Source organism: Hydra viridissima, unplaced genomic scaffold (genome assembly GCF_058129835.1).
Source record: "Hydra viridissima isolate aposymbiotic clone 2 unplaced genomic scaffold, HvirCarnegie_v1 scaffold_3, whole genome shotgun sequence".
Taxonomy (NCBI): domain Eukaryota; kingdom Metazoa; phylum Cnidaria; class Hydrozoa; order Anthoathecata; family Hydridae; genus Hydra; species Hydra viridissima.
In genome coordinates this window covers 8,037,501-8,062,744 of record NW_028324302.1, presented here as the reverse complement: position 1 = coordinate 8,062,744, position 25,244 = coordinate 8,037,501, and the positions used below count along the sequence as shown (strand labels likewise).

The 25,244-nt window shown below is 31.2% G+C and overlaps 3 protein-coding genes and 1 pseudogene across 6 annotated transcripts; 3 read left to right on the top strand and 1 right to left on the bottom strand.

Annotated features, from left to right (window-relative positions):
• Nucleotides 1-807: 807 nt before the first annotated feature.
• On the bottom strand, nt 808-2,301 carry LOC145202349 (uncharacterized). Of its 3 annotated transcripts, none has more exons than XM_090081838.1 (3): nt 2,241-2,301; nt 1,779-2,142; nt 808-1,654 (listed from the first exon to the last, which is right to left on the bottom strand). In XM_090081838.1, the coding sequence occupies exons 2-3, from the start codon at nt 2,020-2,022 to the stop codon at nt 933-935; spliced, it is 966 nt and encodes a 321-aa protein (XP_089937964.1). In that variant the 5' UTR covers nt 2,023-2,142; nt 2,241-2,301; the 3' UTR covers nt 808-932. The 3 variants fall into 3 exon arrangements, with proteins under 3 accessions (XP_089937964.1, XP_089937965.1, XP_079931386.2); XM_090081839.1 differs by having other exon boundaries at nt 2,237-2,284; XM_080075260.2 differs by having other exon boundaries at nt 1,779-2,301.
• A 2,942-nt stretch (nt 2,302-5,243) lies between these two features.
• On the top strand, nt 5,244-10,124 carry LOC145201971 (VPS10 domain-containing receptor SorCS1-like). Its single transcript, XM_090081837.1, has 2 exons — nt 5,244-5,629; nt 6,853-10,124. Exon 2 carries the CDS (start codon nt 6,898-6,900, stop codon nt 10,057-10,059), a length of 3,162 nt encoding a protein of 1,053 aa, XP_089937963.1. The 5' UTR covers nt 5,244-5,629; nt 6,853-6,897; the 3' UTR covers nt 10,060-10,124.
• Nucleotides 10,125-12,358: 2,234 nt separating this feature from the next.
• On the top strand, nt 12,359-13,300 carry LOC149890835 (uncharacterized). Its single transcript, XM_090081978.1, has one exon. It carries the CDS (start codon nt 12,359-12,361, stop codon nt 13,298-13,300), a length of 942 nt encoding a protein of 313 aa, XP_089938104.1.
• A 1,080-nt stretch (nt 13,301-14,380) lies between these two features.
• Nucleotides 14,381-16,598, top strand: LOC149890834 (uncharacterized; annotated as a pseudogene). The gene is made up of 5 exons (XR_016451121.1): nt 14,381-14,448; nt 14,647-14,704; nt 14,938-15,236; nt 15,554-15,637; nt 16,304-16,598. The product of XR_016451121.1 is annotated as an uncharacterized LOC149890834 (transcript).
• The last annotated feature ends 8,646 nt before the right edge of the window (nt 16,599-25,244 follow it).

Here is a 25,244-nt window from a genome sequence, read left to right as displayed (position 1 = left end):
TTAAAACTGTTTTTTATACTTAAATAATTTTACGAGCCGATGATGCTGGTGAACATAATCCAGCGAAAATTCCTTATAATAAATTATTATTTGCATTAAAAGAATTTGTATTACTTGATATTATTTGGATAAAGAGAATTTGTATTACTTGATTATTAACATAACATACACTCTTACGCGATTACGCTGTCCAACTATCCCCGACTAGACTTGGTAAAATAAAAGTTATGTTATGCAAAGAAAGGTAGGACTTTGGACCAAACTGAAAAATAATATCAAAGTGTATTAAATGAATAAAATATTAACACTTATGTAAATGCAGATGTCTTATAACAATTTCAAAAGAAAAATAATATACTTTTTTTTTTAAAATTTTTAGTATCAAAATAAACAAATTGATCGTCTAAAACTATTTTTTGTCCCTTGTGTTATCCTCACAAGTCTCTATCTTTCTTCCATTATACGTTTTGTCACCAGATGCATATTTTTTGAGATGTTTTAGTTGCCAAACTTGCCCCTACACTCAACGCGCCACGCCTTACCCTTCTTCTTTTGTGTTTTCACTAATTAATAGGATTTCCGTTAATCATAACGTTTTATATTTAAACAGTTGATCAAATTTTTAAGGCTTTCTTTTTAATATTTCATAACTTCTTTTTTCGATGCAAATAATAATTTAAAGCAAAAATAAGCCAAAATTAATTCAACAATTTGGGTGAAGTTTTTTAACGTTAGTAATTTTTAATTTAAAATTGATTTTAAAAATGTCTAGGTTTTAAAATTGGTTCCTTGCTCAAAACAAAAACCTTCATTTCAAACTTTTCAAACCAAATAAATTCTAAAGCAACTTTTCATAAAGTTTGCAGTTACGTAGAAGGTTGTTAATAGTAACAGCCATATATATTTATATCTTATTACATAAAAAATCATTATTAATCAAAACCAGAGTATTTTTTTCTTACACCAACATACACTTTCTGAATGGCATCGAATCCAGAAAGTACACCTGCTCCCGCAATTCCTCTTAAGATGTTAGCACCTGCACCTTTAAACATTGCTGTCATTCCTTCATTCTTAAGAATTTGGGAAATGCAATCGATTGATCCTTTGTATTTAACAGCTTGTCCAGATGTCATCATCATGCGTCTTCTAATAGTATCCACAGGATACGAAATTAGACCAGATGTTACCGTGACACCGTACCCGAGAGCAAATGACATAGCAATGTTGGCATCATCCCCCAGAAGAACTGGTTTAAGAGAGTCATAAAAGCCAAAATAGCAACCTCTATACACGATAATTCCAACACAAGATACAACAAAACCGCGATAAAGCCCAACAATACCATCGGTTGCTAATGTTTTACGGTAAACATCTATCAACCCATTGTATTGCCGTTCACCTCTTTTTTTTTTTGATTTTAAATCATTTGCTAACTTGGTACGCGCAAAATCTAATGAGTATACAAAACAAAGGGATAGAGCGCCGGCTACTCCTCCAGACGCAACATTCTTGCTAAAACCAACTAGTGCCGAATCGCTGGAATTACTCTTGAACATGACTTTAAACTTGTCTTTAAAAGCAAAGTTCAAAGCTTGCGTCGGAAAATATCGTATGCAATTAGCTAAGTTACCACGCCAGAATGAAAGCAAACCTTTTTTGATACACAAATAAAGCGATATGTAAGTAGTATTGAATTTGAAATCAAAACCCATTTTTTATCAAATTAAATAAAAAAAAAAATTTTTGAGACTTTTTATATATCTATTTCTACATACCTTCACTTTTTACGGTCTTGATAGTACAATCAATAATCCCTTTGTAGGGCTCAGACAATGTACCTTGTTTAATCATTTCGCTTTGATTTTGCACAAGAAGTTTTATTCGCTCAATAGGAGCTGCTCCTGTCTTCGAAACAGCTGCTGCTATGCCACTTAAAATAAAATTTTCTGCAAAACCAAGTTCGAACTGTGGCTTTTTTTCATTTATCGGAGGACGGTTTTTTTCAAAATTTTCAGTCATGGCATATTGTTTTTCTCAGCCGTCAAAATGTGATTTTCTGTTGCAGGATTTTTTTTGATTTTCTTCAAGGATTATTTTTCTTAAATCAAATTCATTTGATTTTTATCAACAAATTCATATCTAAAAACCAACGAAATAGAAACAAACGTGTGTTAAAGATGTAAAACGTTAATTAACGAAAATAGATTATCCAGCAGAAGCTCCGTCTACATACATACGTGTAATCACTTATTTGATTAAAAAGTAAACTAATATACGTTTCGTAATTACTATTTTCTTAACGAGTTGGTTTCTGTGTAAGAGATTCCAATTTTCAATGTAGAAGGGTTTCTTTACGGTATTTTCTGAACTCAATGTTTTTAAAGTTTTGTTTTTATGTTTTTGTTTAAAATTGGTTTTATTTTTTTTGTTTTTTTACACCTTCTTAATTTCTTTACTTTCTAAATTCTAAATAAAGTAAAAAATACGAAAGGTTTTGGCACGAATATTATTCTAAACTATTATTCTATTTCCTTGGTACATTGACTTGTCCCGAAACTCTGTAAGTTATCTCCATATAAACATATTTTCAGTACCATATCATATTGACGATTTTAAAATACTATAAGCATCTTTTAACAATTTTCCTGATTTTATTGGAATAACTGAATCTTGAACCAAAGATGTGTTTATAACTAATGTTGATTTAGATGGATATGTATCTGTTCACACGTCAACTAAAGCTACGAATGGTGGTGCATTGATGTATATTAAGTCTAGCTTAAGCTTTAACATTAGAACTGACTTGATCTTGGTTAAAAGTAAAGAACTCGAATCTATATTTATTGAAGTAATAAATGCTAAAAAAAAAGCAACTTTATAGTTGGTTGTTTATATTGTCATCCATCAATGTGTCCATCTAAATTTGTTGATCACAACCTAAATCCTCTTCATGAGAAAATTAGCTCAGACAAAAAAAATGTTTATGTAAACAGAAGATTTCAACTTTGAGTTGCTCAAATACAATACATCCAATAGGGTTTCACTTTTTGTAAAATTAACGGTTTCAAGTTCTCTTATCTTTTTAATATATTGCTTACACGCATAACACATTGATTTTTTTTCTTCTGATGTAATCTCAGGCAACCTCACCGCTTCAGTATTTGATCATCTTGCTCAGTTTATAATAAAGCTGCATTCCAAAACCCAAACTTCACCCGAACCTATTAGGATGTCCTTTCAAAATTTCTGGCTCGTTTAGAATTGCCGCGAAGCCCAAAGCAGCAAAGAAGCCTACCGCCCCTGTTGTAGTCGCAGCCAAAAAAAACCTAAAAAAGAAACCAGAATAAAGAAACACGCCAAAAAGAAAACTACGCCAAAAAAGAAAGCTGCAGTAAAAAAAGCGACAGCCAAAGAGAAAGTGCCAAAAAAAAAGCTGTAGTGAAAATGACTCCTGCGAAAAAGAGCGCCAAATTATCAGTTGCTAAATCCGTGGTAAAGAAAGCTTAACAGCACCTAAGCCGTTCCAACGGCTTAATTTTAAAGTAAAGTTCGACAAAACAAAAGTTCGACAGTACGTTAACGTTAATTTTACTATTTATGCATCACTAAGTTTTAGGTTCAAATTTACGATATGCATGTCAAGCTTGGAGACAAATCGAAAACTGTCTGTCTTTCTAAAATCTCTTCACTTCAAAATAAAGCAATATGAGCATTTCTGCCCAAAAAACTTCCCTACCGACACCCTGTATCTTCAAAATCTTACACAAAGTTTTTCATTTTAATTATTTAATCCAGTTCCTAAATTGTTCGTTTGTCTGGGATCAACAACAAGGTACCATATTTCACAAGCTACCATATTTCATAATTACTTACCATATTTCATAACTACTTTAATACTAGAACAACGTGTAGGCTTAATTTAAGATCAGTCACTTACAACAACTTAACTATCCCAATAAAACAGACAACTAAGCATGAAATAAATTCCATTACAAACCAGTATATCCTTTCTTTGAACACTCTTCTATACCAACCTAAAAATAGATTTTATCCTTAGGTCCATGAATCTGTTCTTAAAGCCACTCCATCATTTCAACCAAAAAAGTTACGCTTAACTTCATCCTCTTTTTTTTATATATGAATATGTTTTTCTATATGTATATGTATATTTTTTAAATTTTTTATTTGTGCATATGTGCATGTTTATATGAATACATTACATTGACTATTTGTTCTATATTTGATCTCTTTTAAAAATCTGTTTTTTGAGTCTACTTTTATCATGTGATTAGTTATTTCTAATGTTTTTCATTTGTCTTTATTTTATTTTATTTCGGACATACCGTTTTACTACTGAATTAATATTTGGAATGACCAGGATTTTTTTGTAAAAACCTTATTAACAACAAATATCTTGATATTGATTTAAATGATCAAAAATCTATGGTTTTTATTTAGAGATATGTTCAATATGTTTGTTCGATGAAATTAGATAAACGATTCATAAAGATAAACCCAACAGAATTTGAACCAACACGATATTTAGTACTTTTACGTTTGTTCTTTTATTTGGTTGGTTGGGATATTTTTAAGTATTATACGCAATCAACAAAATATTTTATTGTTTTGATGTATTTTGTCTATTTCTAATGCATGGAGTTCTACCATGCATTAGGAATTTACAAGGTATACCAAAATAATAAAATATTTTTCATTTTGGCACAAATTTACAAATTGAACAAAGAACTCGCTGAAAACATTGCCGACTTTCACCTATAAGAAGAATGGTCATCCATCGCTCGTTCCGGGATCTTCAACGGTCATCCATCGTTCTGTCATCGGGGATCTTTCAACGCAACACAAACTTTCATCGTTTGTAAAAATAAGTTTGAAGACTGCCAGTTTGTTAACTTCGTTAGTTTTAACTTTTATTTCAAGCTTTTATTTATTACAAACGATTGCCATTGTCGCCTAAACAGATATGTTACCGTTACCGTTACCGCGTTATTACAGCTGTATTGTCGTGATAATTACTACGAAAACACGGCAGTTCCCGCTATTGTATCACTCTCTACCAGTTAAACGAGTTTGCGATTTATAACGGAGGGTTTAAAAAAGCTTAATGCTATCAGACCGGGTTGATACAAGCTCATGGTCCAGATCGTATTTGATCGATTTGTTAAAAACTCATGGCCAACAAATAAGGCCTATATAAGAACAGTAATGAACACCGTTATGTCCTCAGTTAAAAAAATCAGTAGTTGTAATACAGATTAGTAACTGCAGATAACCAACAACTTTTGTTGTTTTCCTATCGAAAAAAACACGCCTTTTTTGGCTGCAATACAAAATATTGTGTAATATGATAAAAACAAAAAACCATTTCTTTTCAAATTCTGATTAATAAATTTAAAAACCGTTAAATCATCTCTTGAAGGTTCTTGGTGTCAGAAACAAGAGTAAACAAGTTTCAAGTGTAAAGAACGAAGACTAATAAATCTGTAACCATTATTTTATCGTTTTGATTCATGGAACTTGATGTTTTAATGTTTCTGCCGAATTTTAACACTAATCGTTGCAGAAATTCAAAAGATAACCTTAGAATTGTTAATCAAAACACATTGAGGTAAATATTTTTGTTTGTTTGAATACTCCGTGCTCATTTACTCTGTTCCATCGCTTTCTTCAGAATTAGTGAGATTAAAATTGGATTTATTTTGGCTCTGATAAATTTAAAACTAAACCTAAAATAACAAAAAAGTAAAAAATAAAAAAATAAATGCTATTTTTAATTACTGTCGTTTTTTATTGATTTAACATTATTTTACCATTATCGTATTCATTTATTTAATAGTTAACTTATATTAACTTCTTTTTTTTAATTTTATATACTTATATTTGTTTTGTTTTAATTCCTGTTTTTGCTTTTACTTTTTAAGTACTCAAAGATCAGAGTTTCGTAAACATACTCTGGAAAATACTTGTTATTGTCCCCCGTATTTTGGCAGAAAAGAAATAAACACGCAAAAGATGAACAGTGAAGTTCCTGTATATTTAAGTCATGCTAACATAGAAATTAATACAAACTAAACATTGCAACGCAATGTTTTCTCTATATTATTTTAGCAATTAGAGTTCTTACGTAACGTTTATTACTGAATGTTAAAACTGATGTCTGAAATTAATCATTTCTATTGAACCATATGAAGAAATGTAGTTTTCATGTGCGTATCCAATACTTTTGGATACGCACATAAAAATGTGTGAGTGAAATGCATATTTTGAGGAAAGATGGTTATGAGCTGTGAGTGTAATTCATAAAAATGAGTTTCCTTGTTTCACGAGAGGACAAAAAAATCAAATATTTACATACTGAAAAAAAAACACAATTATGTATTGACATACACTTCTTGTTAACACGTGCCTAATTGAATCATTAAATCAATAAGACAATGGTTCGTGTCATGAAAGAAAACATAGCGGATTTTCTTTTTGTAAGGAGAAACTTTTTCTAACCTTCAGTATGAAAAGAATTGACGTTTTGTTACAAATAGCCTGAGATCTTTTTTTGAAGAAAGTTCAACTTTTTTCAGTGAAAGAAATTACAAGAAAGATTTGTGTCATAGATTAAAAGATAAATTTTGTTAAATAGTATCGAATGGCATGTAGTTGAAACATGTATCGAATGGCATGTAGTTGACCTTGATATTTCAATTTATCAGATTACATGAAAACCTTTTAAAGAAACAAAAGATTTCTTCGTTCATTTTGTGTGGTTAAAAGTTATCAAATTTTCGAAACTTCTTAACTGTTTTTTTATACTTTTTTTTTTTCTTCTTTTTGTTTTAGCAGTGTAACATATCTTAAATATCAACATAATCTTAAATTATCGTCATGAACTGGGCTTTTCTAATGATGTTAGGATTTGCGCTGACTCAAGGGGCTTTGCACGTTGTTAGCGAAGACGAACCTTCTCTCGTGTTAGTACAAGATAAAATGAAACATCACATATCAAAAAGAGGTTTGAATCTTCGAAAAGCGACAAACAATGGAACCGAAAACACTTTAAAAGAGCCCTACAAATCAGAGTTTGTATTCCAAAATGATTCGAACAACGTGGCTTTTGTTTACTGGAAACATTCAACTGACGGTGTTATCTTTTTGCTTACATGCGAATCTGCAAACGTGTCCAATTATAATAAACTCATTAATAAAGGCTGCAACAGTCCCAGTAATTTGTATAAATCACTTGATGACGGGAAAACGTTTGATCTACAGAATAAATTTTTTGGTGACGCACTTCTTCACAGTCTTTATTTAACGCCTTTAAATAGAAAGTTTAAAATACTTACGGACCACAGAAATAAATACATATATTTAACCAGAGACAATGGTGTTTCTTTCACGCGCATCAAAACAAGTTTTGCGCCGACGTTTATTCATTTTCATCCGACTATGCTAAATTATATTGCTGCTTACGATTACACTTCCGAAGGCGGAAATTCCGTTTATATTAGCACTGATAGCGGTTTTACATGGTCAAAAGCAGCGAGTAATGTGAGGAACTATTTTTGGAGTTACAAACAAAATATTACTAGTTTTTTTATAGAAATTGAAGAGGGAATACAAATTGATAAAAAGTCTCAGTCTTCTGGCTTGTATATGTGCAGTGTACCTTGTAAATCAATTTCTAAAGTTATACCAGATGATCTTGTACCATTTTCCATTTATGTCGGTGTTAACTTCGTTCTGGTTCAATTTTTGACTGATCGAGAAATTTATGTTTCTTATAACAGCAAAATATTTGAAAAGCTGGTATTCGACAAACAATTTACCAAAGCGCATCTACACCACGCCGTCCTGAATGAAAACAGCGATGAATATTTATTAGGAATTATACACCCGGATCTCACTGTGAGCTTATACTTATCGGGACAAATTGGACATAACATGCAATTTATTCAGTCTGACGTTGTTATGGAAACGGGATTCAAAGAAAGTTTAGTTCCGAAAATAGACTTTTTGGAAATTGGTGGTTCATTTGGAACGTTCATTGTAAATAAGAAAAATATTGGCACACTAATCAGCTATGATAAGGGCCACCATTGGCAGCCTATTCGAATCAACAGCAAAGATTGTGATACTGGAACTTGTGAACTTACCTTGTACGTCAAGGTTGAGCAAGCGTTTTCGGAATTTACCGCTCCACTGATATCAAAAGATAGCGCACCTGGAGTAATAATTGCACAAGGTTATCTCGGAAAAGTACAAGTTAATGAAAACAATTTTAAACCACACAAAATTTTTGTTTCTTTCGACGGTGGTTATCACTGGAAAGAGCACCTGGACAGTATGTATGGGTATGCTATTCTAGACCACGGAGGACTTATAGCTGCAACACCTTTAACTTACACAATAGATCATGGTTTATCTTACACAATAGATTACGGGAATACATGGCAAGAGGTAGCAATCACAAAACGATACTCACGCATCGCTGCAATTATCACAGAGTCCTCAGGTACAAGTCTTCAGTTAAATGTATTCGGATTTTTACAAGAGCAGCCATTTTTATCAGGAAATAAAGTGAACACTTGGATTGTTTGGCAATTTGATTTTAAAAACCTTTTTATGGGAGTTTGTAAATCAAATGATTACATACCGTGGGTGATGCATGATAATAAATGTATCCTCGGAAGAAACATGACAAGCAAAAGGCGGGCTCCTCATAAAAACTGCTTAAATGGAGATACTTTTAAAAATGAGATAACGATAACGCCGTGCGAGTGTGTTTTGGACGATTTCAAATGTGATTCAAACTATTTTAAAAACAAAAGTGGTTTTTGTTTGCCGTACAGTGATAAGCAAATATTTGACTCAAGCGGTTGTAAAGATAGCTATTTAAAAACAAAAGGTTACGTTAAAAGATTTGGAGACGTTTGCAAAGGAGGTATTGAAAAAATGTTGATGCCTTCTCTTGAGCCTTGTCCATTACTTCCGCCTAAAGTTGTTAAAATAACCGCTTCAACAAACCCTCAAGCTGTTTTTAATAGCATCACTTTTAAAATCAATCAAATTTACGGATTTTCCAATACAACATACCAATGGAACTTTAATGATGGAAGTGAAAATTTGGTTGGAACTTTTAACAAGATGAAATTAGTTCGGCATGTATTTCATAGTGAAGGAAGTTACGTTGTAAAAATGACAGCATTCAACAAAGCAGGAAATGCAACTGCAACTGTAACAGTTAAAATAGTCAATGAAATTTTTCTTAATGCAGATATAAAATATATAGAGCCAGCACTTGTTGATCGACCGACAGAATTTATATTGTCAGTCTTCGACGAAGACGGAAAAAGGAGCAGAGCAAATGTTAATACTGCGAGATATATCTGGTCATTCAATGATAAGTACGAAATAGGTCTTGGTCCTCAGAATACTTACAACTTTAAAACGCCTGGAACATACAAAGTAGAGGTGCAAGTTATAACACCATCCAGGTGTCAATCAATAATAAAAAACATACCTGTATTTTTGTCCGCTGCATCAATTGATTTCACGATTGAAATTGCTAAAGACCAATCGATGGACGAAGAATTCTTTACAAAGCTTAAGGAATATTTGATGGCCGAAAGTGGTATTTTAGATGAAAGCAGAATTGTTTTTGACTCAGAAAACACACTTAATTCGAACGTGCGAGTATACTTTTGTGATTACGGAGATTATTACCCTCCTGAAAATAGTGCAAAGAATATTGTTGAACAATTGCATTCGCATGTGATTTATTTTAAACCAATCATATTCGACGGTTCACGAATTACACAAGCTTCATTAACTACTAATTTGAACGTAGAAAATCTAAGGAAAGTTAATGAAAACTCAGTGTGGATACCTGTAGCTATTCCAATAGTATTAATGGTTGTTGCTCTTTCAATTGCAACTTTTCTCTATCGCAAAAAGGTTTGGAGATACTTTTTCAAACCGTACGACATGAGAAACGTACTGGTTTTAAATATGGATGGCGAAGAGTTTATAGGTAGCGAGAGGATTTAAGGTCTATTAATAAAAAAATAATTTTTAATATATTTGAAAATATTTATAAAAGATATACAAACAAATATATGTAATTGTAAATAAATACATATTACATAAATAATCTGTTTTCTCCAGGTTCATTTTATAGTCGTTAACATTTTTGTAAGTCATAGCAAACAAAGGATTCATTAAAATTAAAAGAAACAAAAAGTTTTATTTATTTTTAATTGCTCTCAATACAAGTAAATTAAGTCTAGATAACTGGGTTTAATGCTGTTTTGCTTTTTTGCTACCAGAAGCATTTATGTTTTATTGATAACTCTAGAGACTTGTTACAGAACATCTTCAAAACGAGAAAATCACTCGATCACTCGATTGAGATGCTACGTAGAGCTTTTTATCACTAATCTTAATTAAGAAGATAAAAAGAATCGGTCTTCACCTATTCGGTGAGCAAGCAACAGAAGCTCTCCATTCTAATGTTGAGGGTCACTGGGACAGATACAAGATACCACTCACACTTAGAGTATTTTGTGTGATGTAATTTTTTTTCTCCAGAAAACAAGTTTCGGAAATTTTTGACTGTTTCATTAAGGCTGAAATTATACATCTCTGAAAAATATGTGTGTACCGAAGAAAGTGAAACAACGTTAATACTTCTTCGCATATTACCTTCGTATGAAAAAAGTTGAAACTTGAAAAATTTTTCAAAAATTTCAAACTTCAAATATATAAAAAAATACAAGATTAACAAATCATTTATAACTGTGAATAAAACTGTGTTATAAATGATTAAATACATTCAAAAAATATATAATTTTACATACATACATACATACATACATACATACATACATACATACATACATACATACATACATACATACATACATACATACATACATACAACATACATACATACATACATACATACATACATACATACATACATACATACATACATACATACATACATACATACATACATACATACATACATACATACATACATACATACATACATACATACATACATACCCAGCTAGCACACATACATTGGGCCAACGTTGGCACAACGTCGGAAGCGTTGCTTTATTTTATCACTTAAATGATAACGTCGAACCAAAGTCGGGCCAACGTCAGAATACGACTGAATTTTTGCTTTTTTGAATTCGTTCAGTGTGTTACAGGTTTTAGTGTTAAATAAGTTTTTCGCCATTCTTAAAAAAATCCCGTTTTTAGTTAGCTGTTGGTTATGCAAAGAAGTTGTAAAGAAATTATTCTAAAACAAAGAGATTGAATCACGAGAAGAAGTGGTCGTTATAGAACTCGGAAAGGTTGAACCACGAGAAGAAGTGGTATTAAAAGAATCAAAAAAGATTGAATCACACGAAGAAGTGGTTGTGAAAAGAAATCCCCTTTGTTAGAATCCAGTTTGTTAGAGAGATACAGGTACTTTATTTCCATTTTTGTGTTTATTTAACTTTAAACTAGTAGTTTACTAATTATGTAGCTACATAATTTGTAAATAAACTTTTTCTATATTACATTAGAGATAGTAGAATTTTTTAATTTTGTATCAAGAACTTGAGTACCCTGTTTATTATCATGGCCTGAAGCTAGTTTGTGCTGCTTCACCAAATTCTCCTCAGAGCAGCACTGATTGCAGGAGAATCTACAAAATTGGGCGCTACTCCACTTTCTCCCCCCCCTAATTTTATGATTGATTCTGATAGAGAATTTTATGCTGATTAAGAATCGTATAAAAACATGGGTCTCAAAATCAACGGAAAGTGCTCTAATCTGATGTCGAAAGTACAAAAATATACCACAAATCGCTAATATTCGCCATCTTGAAAAGTGATTTTTTTTTGTTTAAAAGTTATCCTTTCAAAGTATCAACAGCCTGGTTTTTATTTTTTATATAAAAGATTTCGAATAAAAGAACAAAGAACCGGTGCGTTAAGTTTCATAATCAGGTGTATTGACCGCATTTTTTTTCTCTTACCAGGTAATGAAATTCAATGGCATTTACTCTTATCGCGTCAATTTGCTTCAACTGGATTCTTAGTTTGTTAGCTTGAGTGTCTTTTAAAACTTTTGTCAAATAAGTTGAAAAATTCTTTCATTGATTATATTTTACAATTCACTTTAAAACAAGATAAAAATTTTTTAATTATAAAAATAATTCTTTAAAACTATTGACTTTCTTTTAAAACTTCAAGTTAACCCCCCGTGAATTCATTTTCATTATGTTTGTCATATAAAAAGGAGTGCTTCAGAATAGTTTTTCTGCTTCTTCATTTATCTACATATCATGGCTCTTCGAAGACCAACAATAGACGTTTTTGACTCACTTTCTTTGACAGAAATAGGAGCAAAATTCAAATACGATATCGAAGCTACAATTCACTGGTGCAGAACTTATGGTTTACTCGCTGAAAGCATGAATTGTAGTGTATGTAACGTGCCCTGCACACAGCAAACAAAGAATGGGTCAGTTGATCAAGTTATTTGGAGATGTCCAGTCAAGCGCTGCAAAAGAACCTTTAACATTAGAAAAGGCAGCTTCTTTGAGAAATCTCACCTACAATTGTGGCAAATATTGGGCTTAACTTACGCTTGGAGTAGAAGTGCAGGTAAGAGCCGGGGATTATCAATAAGTGATTTAAGGCAAGAGTTAAATATCGGAAACGACAGCACCATTGTTGATTGGAATCAATTTTGCAGAGACATTTGCGTCTCATATTTCCTCAATAACCCTGATCCAATAGGCGGTCCAGGGTGCATTGTTGAAATAGATGAATCTGTTTTTTGTCGAAGAAAATATCAAGTTGGTAGAATAATCCCGCAGCAGTGGATATTTGGTGGGTATGAACCTGCAACGAAGAAAGGCTTTTTGATTCCTGTCCAGAACCGCGATGCTGCAACATTAATTCCTATCATACATCAATGGATACTTCCTGGCTCTATTGTCTGGAGTGACATGTGGAGAGCATATAATGATTTGCAAGCTCCAGCATATTTACATGGTACCGTTAACCACACCCTCAACTTTGTAGATCCACAGACAGGTGTAACAACAAATCACGTGGAAGCTATGTGGTGTCGAGCAAAAGCAAAATTCAAATCAATGATGGGGCCAACTAATCGCGAAATGGTAGCTGATTATTTATCCGAGTTTATGTGGATGCAGAGATTTTCCGAACACCGGTTTTTTCACTTTTGGGATCAAGTTTTAACAGCATATCCTGTTTGACATCCTGTGTGCATCAAACGTAACATACATTATAATTCATGCCTAAGGTTGTGTAAATCAAAAAACGGCTATTTTCATAGCCACACAAAATTATTAAGAACATTTTTTGCAAAGAACATTAAGAAAGCCCTTTTTTTTTACTCCATGAAAGTTTGTCTTTCCAATTAATTTTTTTCTTTAATAACAAAAAAAAAAAATAACCGAAAAAATAATCGTAAATTCTGTTACAAAACTAAATTTCATAAGAAGGAATCGCAATTTCGCAAGAGCGACACGTTTTATAACTTTATAACTCGATCGTCTGCCTGATAGCTCTGGAAAGAACTTACGCGTCTATATTAGCCATTCCAGACGATTTTTTTATAATTCAAATAAACATATACAATGATTCTTACGTCGCGAAAATAAAAATAAAAAACGTCATAAAATATGCGAAGGAATATAGATATATATATACATAATTTCTGTATACAAATCCTTAGAATCTATTCTTCAAAAAAACATAAATAAATACTTGTTATAAAAAGAGAAAAGAAAATAAAAAGAAAATTTCGTGTTTTTTGTCAAACGTCAGATGTTTTTCGTTGAGCCGTGGAATCGCTATCTATATTAAACCAGAAAAAATTCCTTATAGTAAAAACCAGGCTGGCAATGTTTTGCGGTTAAAAACAATATCAACCGTAAAGTTCGTGAATTCAAGATGGCGAATATTAGCGATTTGTGGTATATTTTTGTACTTTCAACATCAGATTAGAGCACTTTCCGTTGATTTTGAGACCCATGTTTTTATACGATTCTTAATCAGCATAAAATTCTCTATCAGAATCAATCATAAAATTAGGGGGGGGAGAAAGTGGAGTAGCGCCAAAGCTTCTATTAGGCTATCATATCATGCATTAAGACTACATTTTATGCTCTTATATTTGTATTTTATTCAAAAGATATATGTTTCTTAATAAAAATTGAATTGATGAATCAATATTTGGACTAATCAATATTGATAGTAAATTTCTTAATGTTCTAAAAAAACTTTAAGTAATTTACTGTTTATATAATTATGATAGGATGTAAAATTTGTAAAAGATATAAAATGCTAGAATGTAATAATAGTAATAATAATAAATTTTTTGCTCTACACATACAATGTGGTGAGTCTAACATCTGTAGATGTTAAACTTTGACAGCTTTGGGAAAGTGCTCATTTTATTTTTCATTTTTTCATTATTTTTTTATATTTTTATTTTCTTTTGTTTGTTTTTGAAACAATCAAACTTGTTTTTGAAGACATTCACATTATCAGAGTTGATTATCTCTCCTGTTTAATTATTACAATTGTTAACTGTTAGGTTTGTGAAGACATTAAATCTTGTGGTAGAATGTGTGAACTGCTTTTGCATTTTCTGAGTATGACCTCTTTTTATTGCATATTTAATTATTTTAGGAGGATGATTCCATTTAACTTTATCCATATTTTTACTTATTTTATAAAATAAAATTGAATTAAATCACCTCTTGCTCTTCTTATTTTTAAAGTAGTCAAGTTAAATTTTTTTTAAAATTTTTTTTTTTTGTATTAATAATAGTTTATAATATTAGGCTACTAATATTATACAATATAATTTAACTGATACTAATAGTTTAGATGGCTGCTTCATATGCAACAAACAGAAGAAGAGTGAGAGAGCAAGTTGATAAGATATATAAGAAATTTATGGTGAAAGTTATCAGAAAAGTAATGTTTCTACCTGCAGTATTTCTAATGATTGTGAAAATGTTTGTTATGATGACAATTCATATGAGATTGATATTGACAATGATGAAGATAATTTTCCTTTTCAAATTCTTAATAATCACTATGACGATGATCAGGATGAACGCTATTTCACATCAGACTCAAAAAATTAAAGTGATCTGGATAGCAATCCTGATGAAAAAGGTATTATCGCATCTTTAGCTGAGTGTTGTGTTAATTTAAAATTTCTTTGTTTCATTATTTACTGAATGAAACTTTTGTTAAAATTTTTTTTTTCAGTTATGTCTAGTGAAGCATTTGTTTTGTAATTTGTCATTTGTTACCATATCCCTCTTTAACAGCTGTTAAAGGGGGATACGGTAATGTATTTTATATGCATTTGCAGCATTTTAATGGTGATTGGAATTCATATATTATTTGTATAAGAGAAATTTGAAGCATTTTACTTCTAGTTTTTGCAGTAAAATACTGATACTATTTTTCAATAATTATTTGTTTAGATGTGGCATTAAAAAATGAAAGTGAAATATCAACAAATGTACTAATTATTTTTAAAAAAATATTTTGTCGCCATGTTTATGCAGGTAATACATCAAAAATATTTTGTTTTTATTTACTGAAATTTTATTTGTATATAGTGCTTATATCTTACATATGTTTGTTATTAACTATTTTATTATTTAAATATAGATTTTGTATTTGATGTGTGTGTGTATGTGTGTGTGTATATATATGTATATGTATATATATATATATATATATATATATATATATATATATATATATATATATATATATATATATATATATATATATATATTCATACATACATACATACATACATACATACATACATACATACATACATACATACATACATACATACATACATACATACATACATATATGCAGTGGCATAGGAAGATCATAAAAGTTGTGTGGGGGGGGGGGGACTAAAACAAAAGTTAAGGGGGGAAAATCAAAATTTAAACGAAAAAAAAAAAAAAGATATTTTGATAATTTGAAGAGGTTACACCCCCTCTATTCTTACAAAAACAAAGCAATAATAAATTATTAGAAATCACTTTTAAAGACTTTTCAAAAATCCAATTAGCGATTAGTCCTCCCCTCTCCCTCCAGATTTCTGAAAAGTCTTTATTGACGAAACTTTGGGTAAAAAAGTTGAAACTGATAAGTGTTTGCTAATAATATATATAAACACAAAAATATATGAACACCTATAATTTTAGCAGTAGCTATGGCAATGCCTAAAGCTCATAAAACGAAAGATTTCTATCAAATTGTATAACGAGGAACATTCGAACTTTGTTGTAGTCTCAAGTGAAGTAAAGATGCAAGATTCGTAAGGATGCTTAGCAGTCGAGAAGAACGTTATTTTGTTTGAACATGTGTACAAATATTTTAACATAATTAAAATGTTTATTACAACAAATATTGATTTTCTCTTAGTAATTGTTTAATTTAAGTTGGTTCATTAATCAATGTTTTATTTTCGTTCATCAGCGTCAAATTTTATTCAAACTTATTTGGACATTACATTTTATTCAACATTACAAAGAAGAAGTTACGCTTTAATTAAAAAAACATTTACCCTTTAGTTGAAAAAAGTTACACTTTAGTCAAATTAATGGTTTTAATTTGATTGCAAAGACTTTGTTTTTGATTGAAAAGATAAGCACACCTTTTGAATCAAAATCAAAGTTTTTGCAAACAAGTAAAACTAATATTATTTGAATTATACGTTGGACCAACGTCAGAATGCGACGCTCGCCCAACGTCGATATCCGACGTTGGGCCAACGTTAACCCAACGGTTGGTTGCGACGTCGCGCCGACTATCAAATCCACGTTGGCTCGATGTCGGTTGCCGACCATCGGCCAACGAATTTTTCGACGTTGATCCAACGTTGGGCCAACGTCTATGTGCTATCTGGGTACATTCATACATTCATACATACATACATACATACATACATACATACATACATACATACATACATACATACATACATACATACATACATACATACGAACTATAAAAATGAAATTTTAAAAATTAATGTTGTTGCTAATAGTCAGTTAGTTTCAATTGCTATCAAATATCATTTCTGTAAAAGATGAGTCTAAAAGCTTCAATACACTTTGAGAAAATTTAATAAACAGAAAATGTTTGGATATCCCATATTATAAAAATAAAAACAGCTTTAATATTACAAAAAAAAGAAAAGATTAATAAAAAAGAATTTCAATTTTTAATCGCTATCAATGCATAAACCACATTTAAATTCGTCTTCATCAGCCCCTGCACATTCTGTGTGGGCTCATTTTCTGCAAGTTTGGCACATGAACCACTGCTCTCCTTGGCCATCTTCCGAGAATAAGCCAGTTCAGTATATGCATGGAGTGTCATTATCAACCATTAACGCACTCGTCATTGTTGCGCCTGTTTGTTTTGACTTTTTTCGGCTTTTTTTGATTTTCCTTTTGTCTTTTCATTTTTTTCAGGCTTCTCACTAAGCGATTGTTTGTAAGGGGAACTTGTCAGCACGGCAGTAAATCCCTTACGCCTTCTGGTTCTGTTCACCCTTTCTTTGGCTACGGGGTAAGGACTTATGTCACTAGCCAACATGGGTGTATCACTAGAGGTGCCTGGTTAGCTCAATACTGACAATACAATAAAAGCAGAATTAGCATTGAAAATATAATAAGATGAAAAGAAAATAATGGAAATAACGTGGGTAATATGGGATGGTATCCCATATTACCCCACTATATAGCACACATCTAATTTTTTTTTTTTTTAAGTACTACGTGGAATGGACAACCCTTAAAAGGCATTTTATGTTTAATAATTGGTCAGTTACTAATTAAATTCTGAATATAGTAAGATAGTTTACCTTTTTAGACTATTTTGGCCTCCTGTAACAAAGTCGATGTTATGTAAGGTTCACTGGTGAAAACTTGCAAGGTTTTTTTCAGACGCAAATAATTCGAAAGAGAACAACCTATACTTGCGGAAGTAACCTCCTGATATTAGCCTCGTTTCAAATTCAACAAATATTTTATAGCACTGACCTATAAGTAGATAATAGGGGTTTCCCATATTACCCACTATTCCATATTACCTGACTTTCCCCTAAAGATAAAAAATTAAGTTCAAAATAACCGTGGAAAAATTTTATTTTGGTTTTTCTGTAGAAATACATGTTTTTGTTTTTCTGTGAGAAACACATATTTTTAGGAGAAAAAGAGTTTTAATGTGACTTTAAATTGTTTCTGATTTTTTATTTTGGTTCGAGTGTGGAGAAAACTTTTTCAGGGGCAGTTTAAATTGTCAGTTCTCTTCTGAAATGCATTGTCTTTCAGGTGATTTTAACGTTTGTGATGATCGATTAGCTTTTTTCAGCTGATTTTGAAGAATATTGGATGGGAATAAATTTTTCATCAAAGTCTAAACAAATTGTTTTGCTTCTGCTTTGGAGCAGTATTCAAAAATTTTGTCAGACGTTGGCTCCCTGGCTCTTTTTTGCTCAGATCATTTCGCCCTTAAGAAGCTTTGTAGAAATTTGATAGAAAATCCTTCAGCTTCAAGGGAAGTAGAGTTTTCCTTGCTGAATTCAGTAAATCATGCATCTATTAATCATGCATCTTTTCTTCTTCAACGGTTTCCATTTTTAGTTGTAACATTTATCAAATATATGTAAGATATGTGTAAGATATTCAAATTCTAATATTCGAAATTTACTCTAATATTTATTTGATAAGTGATATTTGAGAGAAAAAAAACAAAGTTAATTGTGATTACAATTTGTCGTGCAATAGTAGAACCGAATTTGTTAAAATGTTCTAAATCAAATTGCCTAGAAACTGCTTATAATGAAATAACTTTTAAGAACCGAACAGGTTTAAGATAGAATGAGAAGATCGAATTTCATTAAAGATTTGATGGAGCAAAAAGCATTGCTAATTTTTCATACAACTAATTTATCGCAGAATAAAACTAGCATCGAAAATATTAGAAATTTGTTGTCAGAAATCAGGAATATTCGCTTTAAAACACGAATAGTTAACATAATAAAATATTAATAGAAATTGCATTTTACTATTTTTTATGTTAACTAGTTTATTTTATTTTATGTTAACTAGTTATTTTTGTCTATTAAACATTTCTAAAACTTAATCTTAGTTGCTAGTCCTTATGTGAAAAGAAATTGTCCCATGAATGCAGACACATGCTTTTTTTTTTTTTTTGTATATAATCCTTTCTATTTAAAAAAAACAAAAATGGAATACAGAAAATTTAAAGGTTATAAACGTAAAACAATGGTATAACTTTTTATATAAAAAAAAACAGGATTTATGTTTAAAAAAAAATGTTGTTCTCCAACAAGTTGTTGTTTGTGAATATCAAAGATGCGCTTGACAAGGTGTTATAAAAAGAACTATCCTAAGTGAAAAGTATGAATTCTTAACAGATACCTGACCTTCTCGTAACAGTAACCCATATTTGGCTTTAACACTCTCCTATGTATCAAAGATATTTGGGGAAAGAATATTCGTCATAAAATGCAGTTGTTTTGATGATCATCATATTGAAAATGCAATTGCAACCAAACTTGAAAATTGGGTATTTAAATTTTCTTTAAAAAATGAACTGTGTTTTTATAAATACTACTTAAAACAATTAGATGATATTTTTTTTTGTCAGATAATTATAAACTTCTTCTTATAATCATAACTTTTAGTGTGCATTTAAACAATACACAACGTTTTTTTGTTGTTAGGGCATGTGGTTTCAGTTAAAAGAAAAAATAATTTTTTATATTATGTACCGAGACATCTTGAAAGCATAGATTTAATGAGACGATCAAACTGTTTTTGTGAGGTATTTGGCCTACTCCTCTATAAGAGCAAGTTCGAACTTTTGAAGCTTACACAATGCGCCTACCTAAGGAATTCCATGGCATACTTGATTAGATTAAAATCAGATGAATAGATAGGGCATAAAGACAATTTAGTACTGTCTGTGTTGATACCAGAGTTCCTGTTCCTAATACAAATGTATTTGTAAGTTTAGCTGCGTTGTATCTACGATCTCTTTTGGCAATTACTGACAAATACCAATAACTTCTTGGATGAGGGGCAACCTTGACCATTTCCTGAACGTTTCCTGTCTCCAGAAAGAAATTCTTAAGTTGGGAAATTACACTTTGAGATACATGACATGCTTGAGTGACTGCATGCCGCGTTTGTCCATCTTCTAATATACCAATAAGTCTCCAGACCATGGAATTCGGGATTTTATTTTGCTCAGCCAGTTTTAAATCATTTGAATCAAAAAGTAAAAACTAATTCTTTCTTCAGCAGATTTGTGGCCAACTCTTCACCTAGTGGTGCAGGATTTATTCTGGTTAGACTTTCAGTTGGGCAACACAGCATCAACAATGGTGTAGACTTCATTAAAATGTTTTATTATGAGTTAAAGAACCAACCAAAAGAAACATTTCCAAACTTCGACATAAAAAACATGATTCGATGATTTATCTATATTATTGATGTTTTCAATGAAATAATTAAAAAGCATCAGTGTTGTGTCGACTGGCAAGAGAAAATATACTTACAACCAATTACACCTCCAAGTGCAAATCCCCAATGAAAGACCAAAATTGATGGTGAATTCAAATCATTCTTTTGACATTCACATAAAATGTTTTATGTCACATTTAAATAAAAAAAATTGAAAAATAATCAACACAGTAGAATGGTGGAAAAAAAATAGCCAGAAAGCTTCCAATTGTTGTTTGGGGCTGCCAAAAAACAACTCTGAATTCCAGAAAACTGAGCAAACTCAAAGCAAGTCTTCTCAGCTTGAGGTTAGCCACAAGAGAACAAGATTGCAACCAGAAATTAAACAAGCTGATCAATGAAAATTTTCTTTAAAGTGAATATCAAAATAGATAAGAACAATAAAGTTGAAGACAAAGCTGAAAACAAAATGAGTTGCCTGTCATTTCGCCAATCAAGAAAAGTAAGTGCGATCCTATCCGCCAGAAACTCGAACTGCGAATCGTCAAAAGCCTCTCAACAACTAACAACCTTGATGAGTTGTTTCTAACAACGAGCTATTGCTATATTTTAGTAATATTTTAAAAATTGAGACTTTTCTACTATTTATGTAATAAATAGTTATATTTTAAACAAACAAACAAAAAATTTAGTAGTATATTAGTATTGATACACGATTACCTTAACATTTAGTATGACTGGCATTATTTTTAATAATCTCTTTGTTGTTTTATATCTAGATGATCCTATACGTGCTCGATAATTTTTAAATCTGAACCCTGTGAGAGGAGGATGGGGGGGGGGGGGGGGATACAATAACAATTTATAAAGTACTCCTGCGTTAATAAAATGATTTTAGCAGTTTTGGAAGTGTGCTTCGGTTCATTATCTTGCTTTTAGATAAACTTATCCCCAATTAATCCTTATTCCGAAGGCAGGGTTCTTTAAAAAATTGTCTTTACTTTTCCCCAATAGAGGTTTTTTCTCTACTTTCACAATTACTTTTACCAAAAATATAACCAAATATATACTGAAAAAAACGCAAACGAATACCGCCACGATGCTTAATATATACTGCCACGATGCTTAACAGCAGCTTTTTAAGCATGGTTCGACAAGTGCTTCATTGCTTCTCCGCTTAACAATTGTCGTGGATTGTTTCCGAATAATTGAATTTGGATTCATCGGTCCACAACACCTTTTTCCAATAATTGTTTTGCTAACTTTGGCGTTCCTTTGCATAATTTAGTGTTTTATTTCCTTTACGCAAAAGTGATTTTCTTACAACACAGCCATGTTTTATCAAAGATCTTTGACTGTTGAAGATTGTACTGCGGTACCTATAGCTAGTTTTATGCTAACTTTTTTATAATGACGCAAAGAAGTAACTTTTAGAAATTGTTCATCACGTTTATTTAGCTTTCTGGGTCGACTTTATTTTATACACAACATACCGGCTTAAGCGGGCTTTTTAATTACTTTGTGCACCGCGTTTCCAGAATATTTAATATTTTTGACTATTTCGATTTGACTAACGCTTTGTTGGTGTAAAACAATTTCTATTTCTATTTAATAACGAAATGCTTGGATTTTACTTAGAATAGTTTTTTTTTTTTTTTAAATAAAAAATAAGAACTTAATTTAAAGTATTCAACAAATAGAAAATTGACTTGTAGTTCAATGAAAAAAAGAAAAGTAATTGAATAGCTTCTACAGTGGTTTTCATAAATTTAGACGCACTCATTTTTTTTACATACAGCGGTGGCCAAAAGTCTTGGAACAAAACATTTAACGACCAAAAAAATTTATTTTTGATCTAAAGTAAAAATTTTGAAGGTTTGAGGTATATTTTTAAAGAGAATGTTGTTTAAAAAAATACTTACAACCTATCTATTTTTTTATTTATTTTACTGTTATTGTTTATTATTTTTAGTATAAAAATTTATCATAACATAAAATATGTTGTTCCAAGACTTTTGGCCACCACTGTATATGTAAGAAAATGCTTAAAATAAAGATAAAATAAAAGTGCTACCGCTATGTTTGATATATAAATTAGTAGAGGAAGTGAAACTATTATAGAGTACCTTAATTTTTTTTACAGGATGTTTATTACTCATTTTATACCATTTAACACAAAAAAAGTTAATTGATAAGCTTGATCTTATTTTATTCATAAATTTAGACGCACAATCAAAAAAGTCTTATACCTTGTTAGTTGATAGCTAATTAGTAGTTTTTTTCCCATATTTCTCATTAATAGGCCTAAACTAATTGATTTTGTCAAAAAACCTTATATAAATATAACTTACCTGGAATTAGTTAATAAATAAACAAATCATTATTTAATAAATAATCAAAAGTTAGGTTAATAGAGAAATCGCCTGGTTAGTTGGAGTCTCTGAGAAATGCGTTCGGACAACGAAGCAAAACTTTCTTCAAACTGGTGATGCCAGCGAGAAAACGAGGCCAGGTAGACCCTTGTCAACCACCAGAAAGGACGATAGTGCCCTTTTTAGAGCTATCAGAGCCAATCCAAGAATTAGTTACAAAGAATTGGCCACAGAATTCAATACAACGCGAAATACATCTATTTCTCAAAGCACAGTCCGCCAAGTACTTATCAAATATAAGATTGGAGTCTTCTCTGCTTTGAAGAAACCGCTCTTTCGTCCATATGATAAACAAAGGAGACTAAAATGGTGTCGTGAAAGAAGGTATAAGACAATAGAACAATGGAAGAACATTATGTGGAGTGATGAGTGTAACTTTGAGCTTATCAATCGCAAATCTAACATAACAGTCAAAAGAATGGCTCACGAAAAGTATTACGCCAGGTACATCAGACCGACTGTACAAAGTGGAGGAGGCTCGATAGGAATCTGGTCATGCTTCAATTACAAAGGTGTTGGTATGTGCCAAACATACACCGGAAGAATCAACTCCAGAATATACGTAGAAGTACTGGAAAACAAACTAATTCCATCAATTGACCTGCTTATGCTCAATGATAAACCATGGAAACTTCAACAAGATGGCGCTACTGCACATACTGCATACTATACAAAGGAGTGGTTCAACGATAATAATATCAAGACAATACCGTGGCCTCCATACTCACCTGATTTGAACCCAATTGAAAACATTTGGGCTTGAATTGACCGTGAATTTGCAAAGGTTCACATTTCCACACTTAGCCAGCTGAAGGACGTCCTTAAGGAGACCTGGTATAGGGTCCCAGAAGCGATGTGCAAAAATCTTGTTGAGTCTATGCCTAGAAGAGTTCTTAGTTGTATTAAAGCAAAAGGCGGATACACAAAATATTGATTGGTTCATGAATTACGCCTCCTAATGGATCGTGCGTCTAAATTTATGAATAATTTTTTTTATCTTGTTTTTTTAACACCATGTAGTTGTACCTAAATATTACTTAGTATTTGTATTTTTTTTGTAAATTTCTTTTTAAATTTTGTATTCTGTATATATTTATCTAATAAATAGAAAAAAAACTAAACCGAAATCTTTTTTCGTTATTATTTTATCGTTAAAAAACTAAAAATTTAAATTCTCAAATATGAGTGCGTCTAAATTTATGAAAACCACTGTATAAACTATTATATTAGACCAGGACTCCACTGTGTTCTACCAATCTCTGATGATCTCAGAAATTGCGCAAATGAAAAATATGCTTCGCCTTTAATTCATTAAACAAACAAAATCTTGTACATGACTTTGCGGTGGAAATTGTATTAGTTACCGCTTTCATTTGCACAGTATTGCATATGTATATTGTAAGTAGCTATTCAACTCTGAAGAGCATAAAGTTTGCTACTACATTATATATTTCTTGTAACATACTTAACTATACAAAATCATTTTTAGCAGTGGCAAATCCAGGGGATGAGGAAAATATTTTAAAAGATTTATTAAACACCCTTCCTAGGTGTTAATTTATAAGTTCCAAAGGTGTTATTTACTTAGTTATGTTAAATATGCCCCCATGTGACAACATATAATTGTTATATAATTTAACGATGTATAATTGTTTCAATAAGAATTTTTTTTTTTTATATACAAACATTCCACCCTCTTCCCCCTCCCCCCCCGTCCTCGTAAAGATTAGATCCTGGGTCGGCCACTGTTTTTTAATAAATACTTACAACATGTTGTAAAGTTTTGTGTTTAAAACAGAAATAAATGTTAACATCTTTAATGAAATTGTCCTGTAGTTACTCTTACTTTCAGTTTGTCTAGTTATGTTGTTCCCTTTCTTACTTTTGTCAAGTTATGATTCGGCTCTGATGTCGAATTAAAATTAGAACATTTTGTACCCGCATGAGAAAATGGACCACACTGGAACTTATAAGGACGTGGCCTAACTCACTTGAGATGACCTTTTCTAAAAAAAAAAAACACGGAAATTCGTGCTGGCTAAAAACAGGCGAACAACATCAGTTATGAATCTTTTATAATAATATAAATTTAAAAGAACAGATTGCCACCAAATTTTTATAACCGTTTGATTATTTTCGCTAGCATAAATAACCTTCGTAGATTTCCTTAAAACGCCATCTTTGAGAAGAAAGTCATAGATAAATGAAAAACT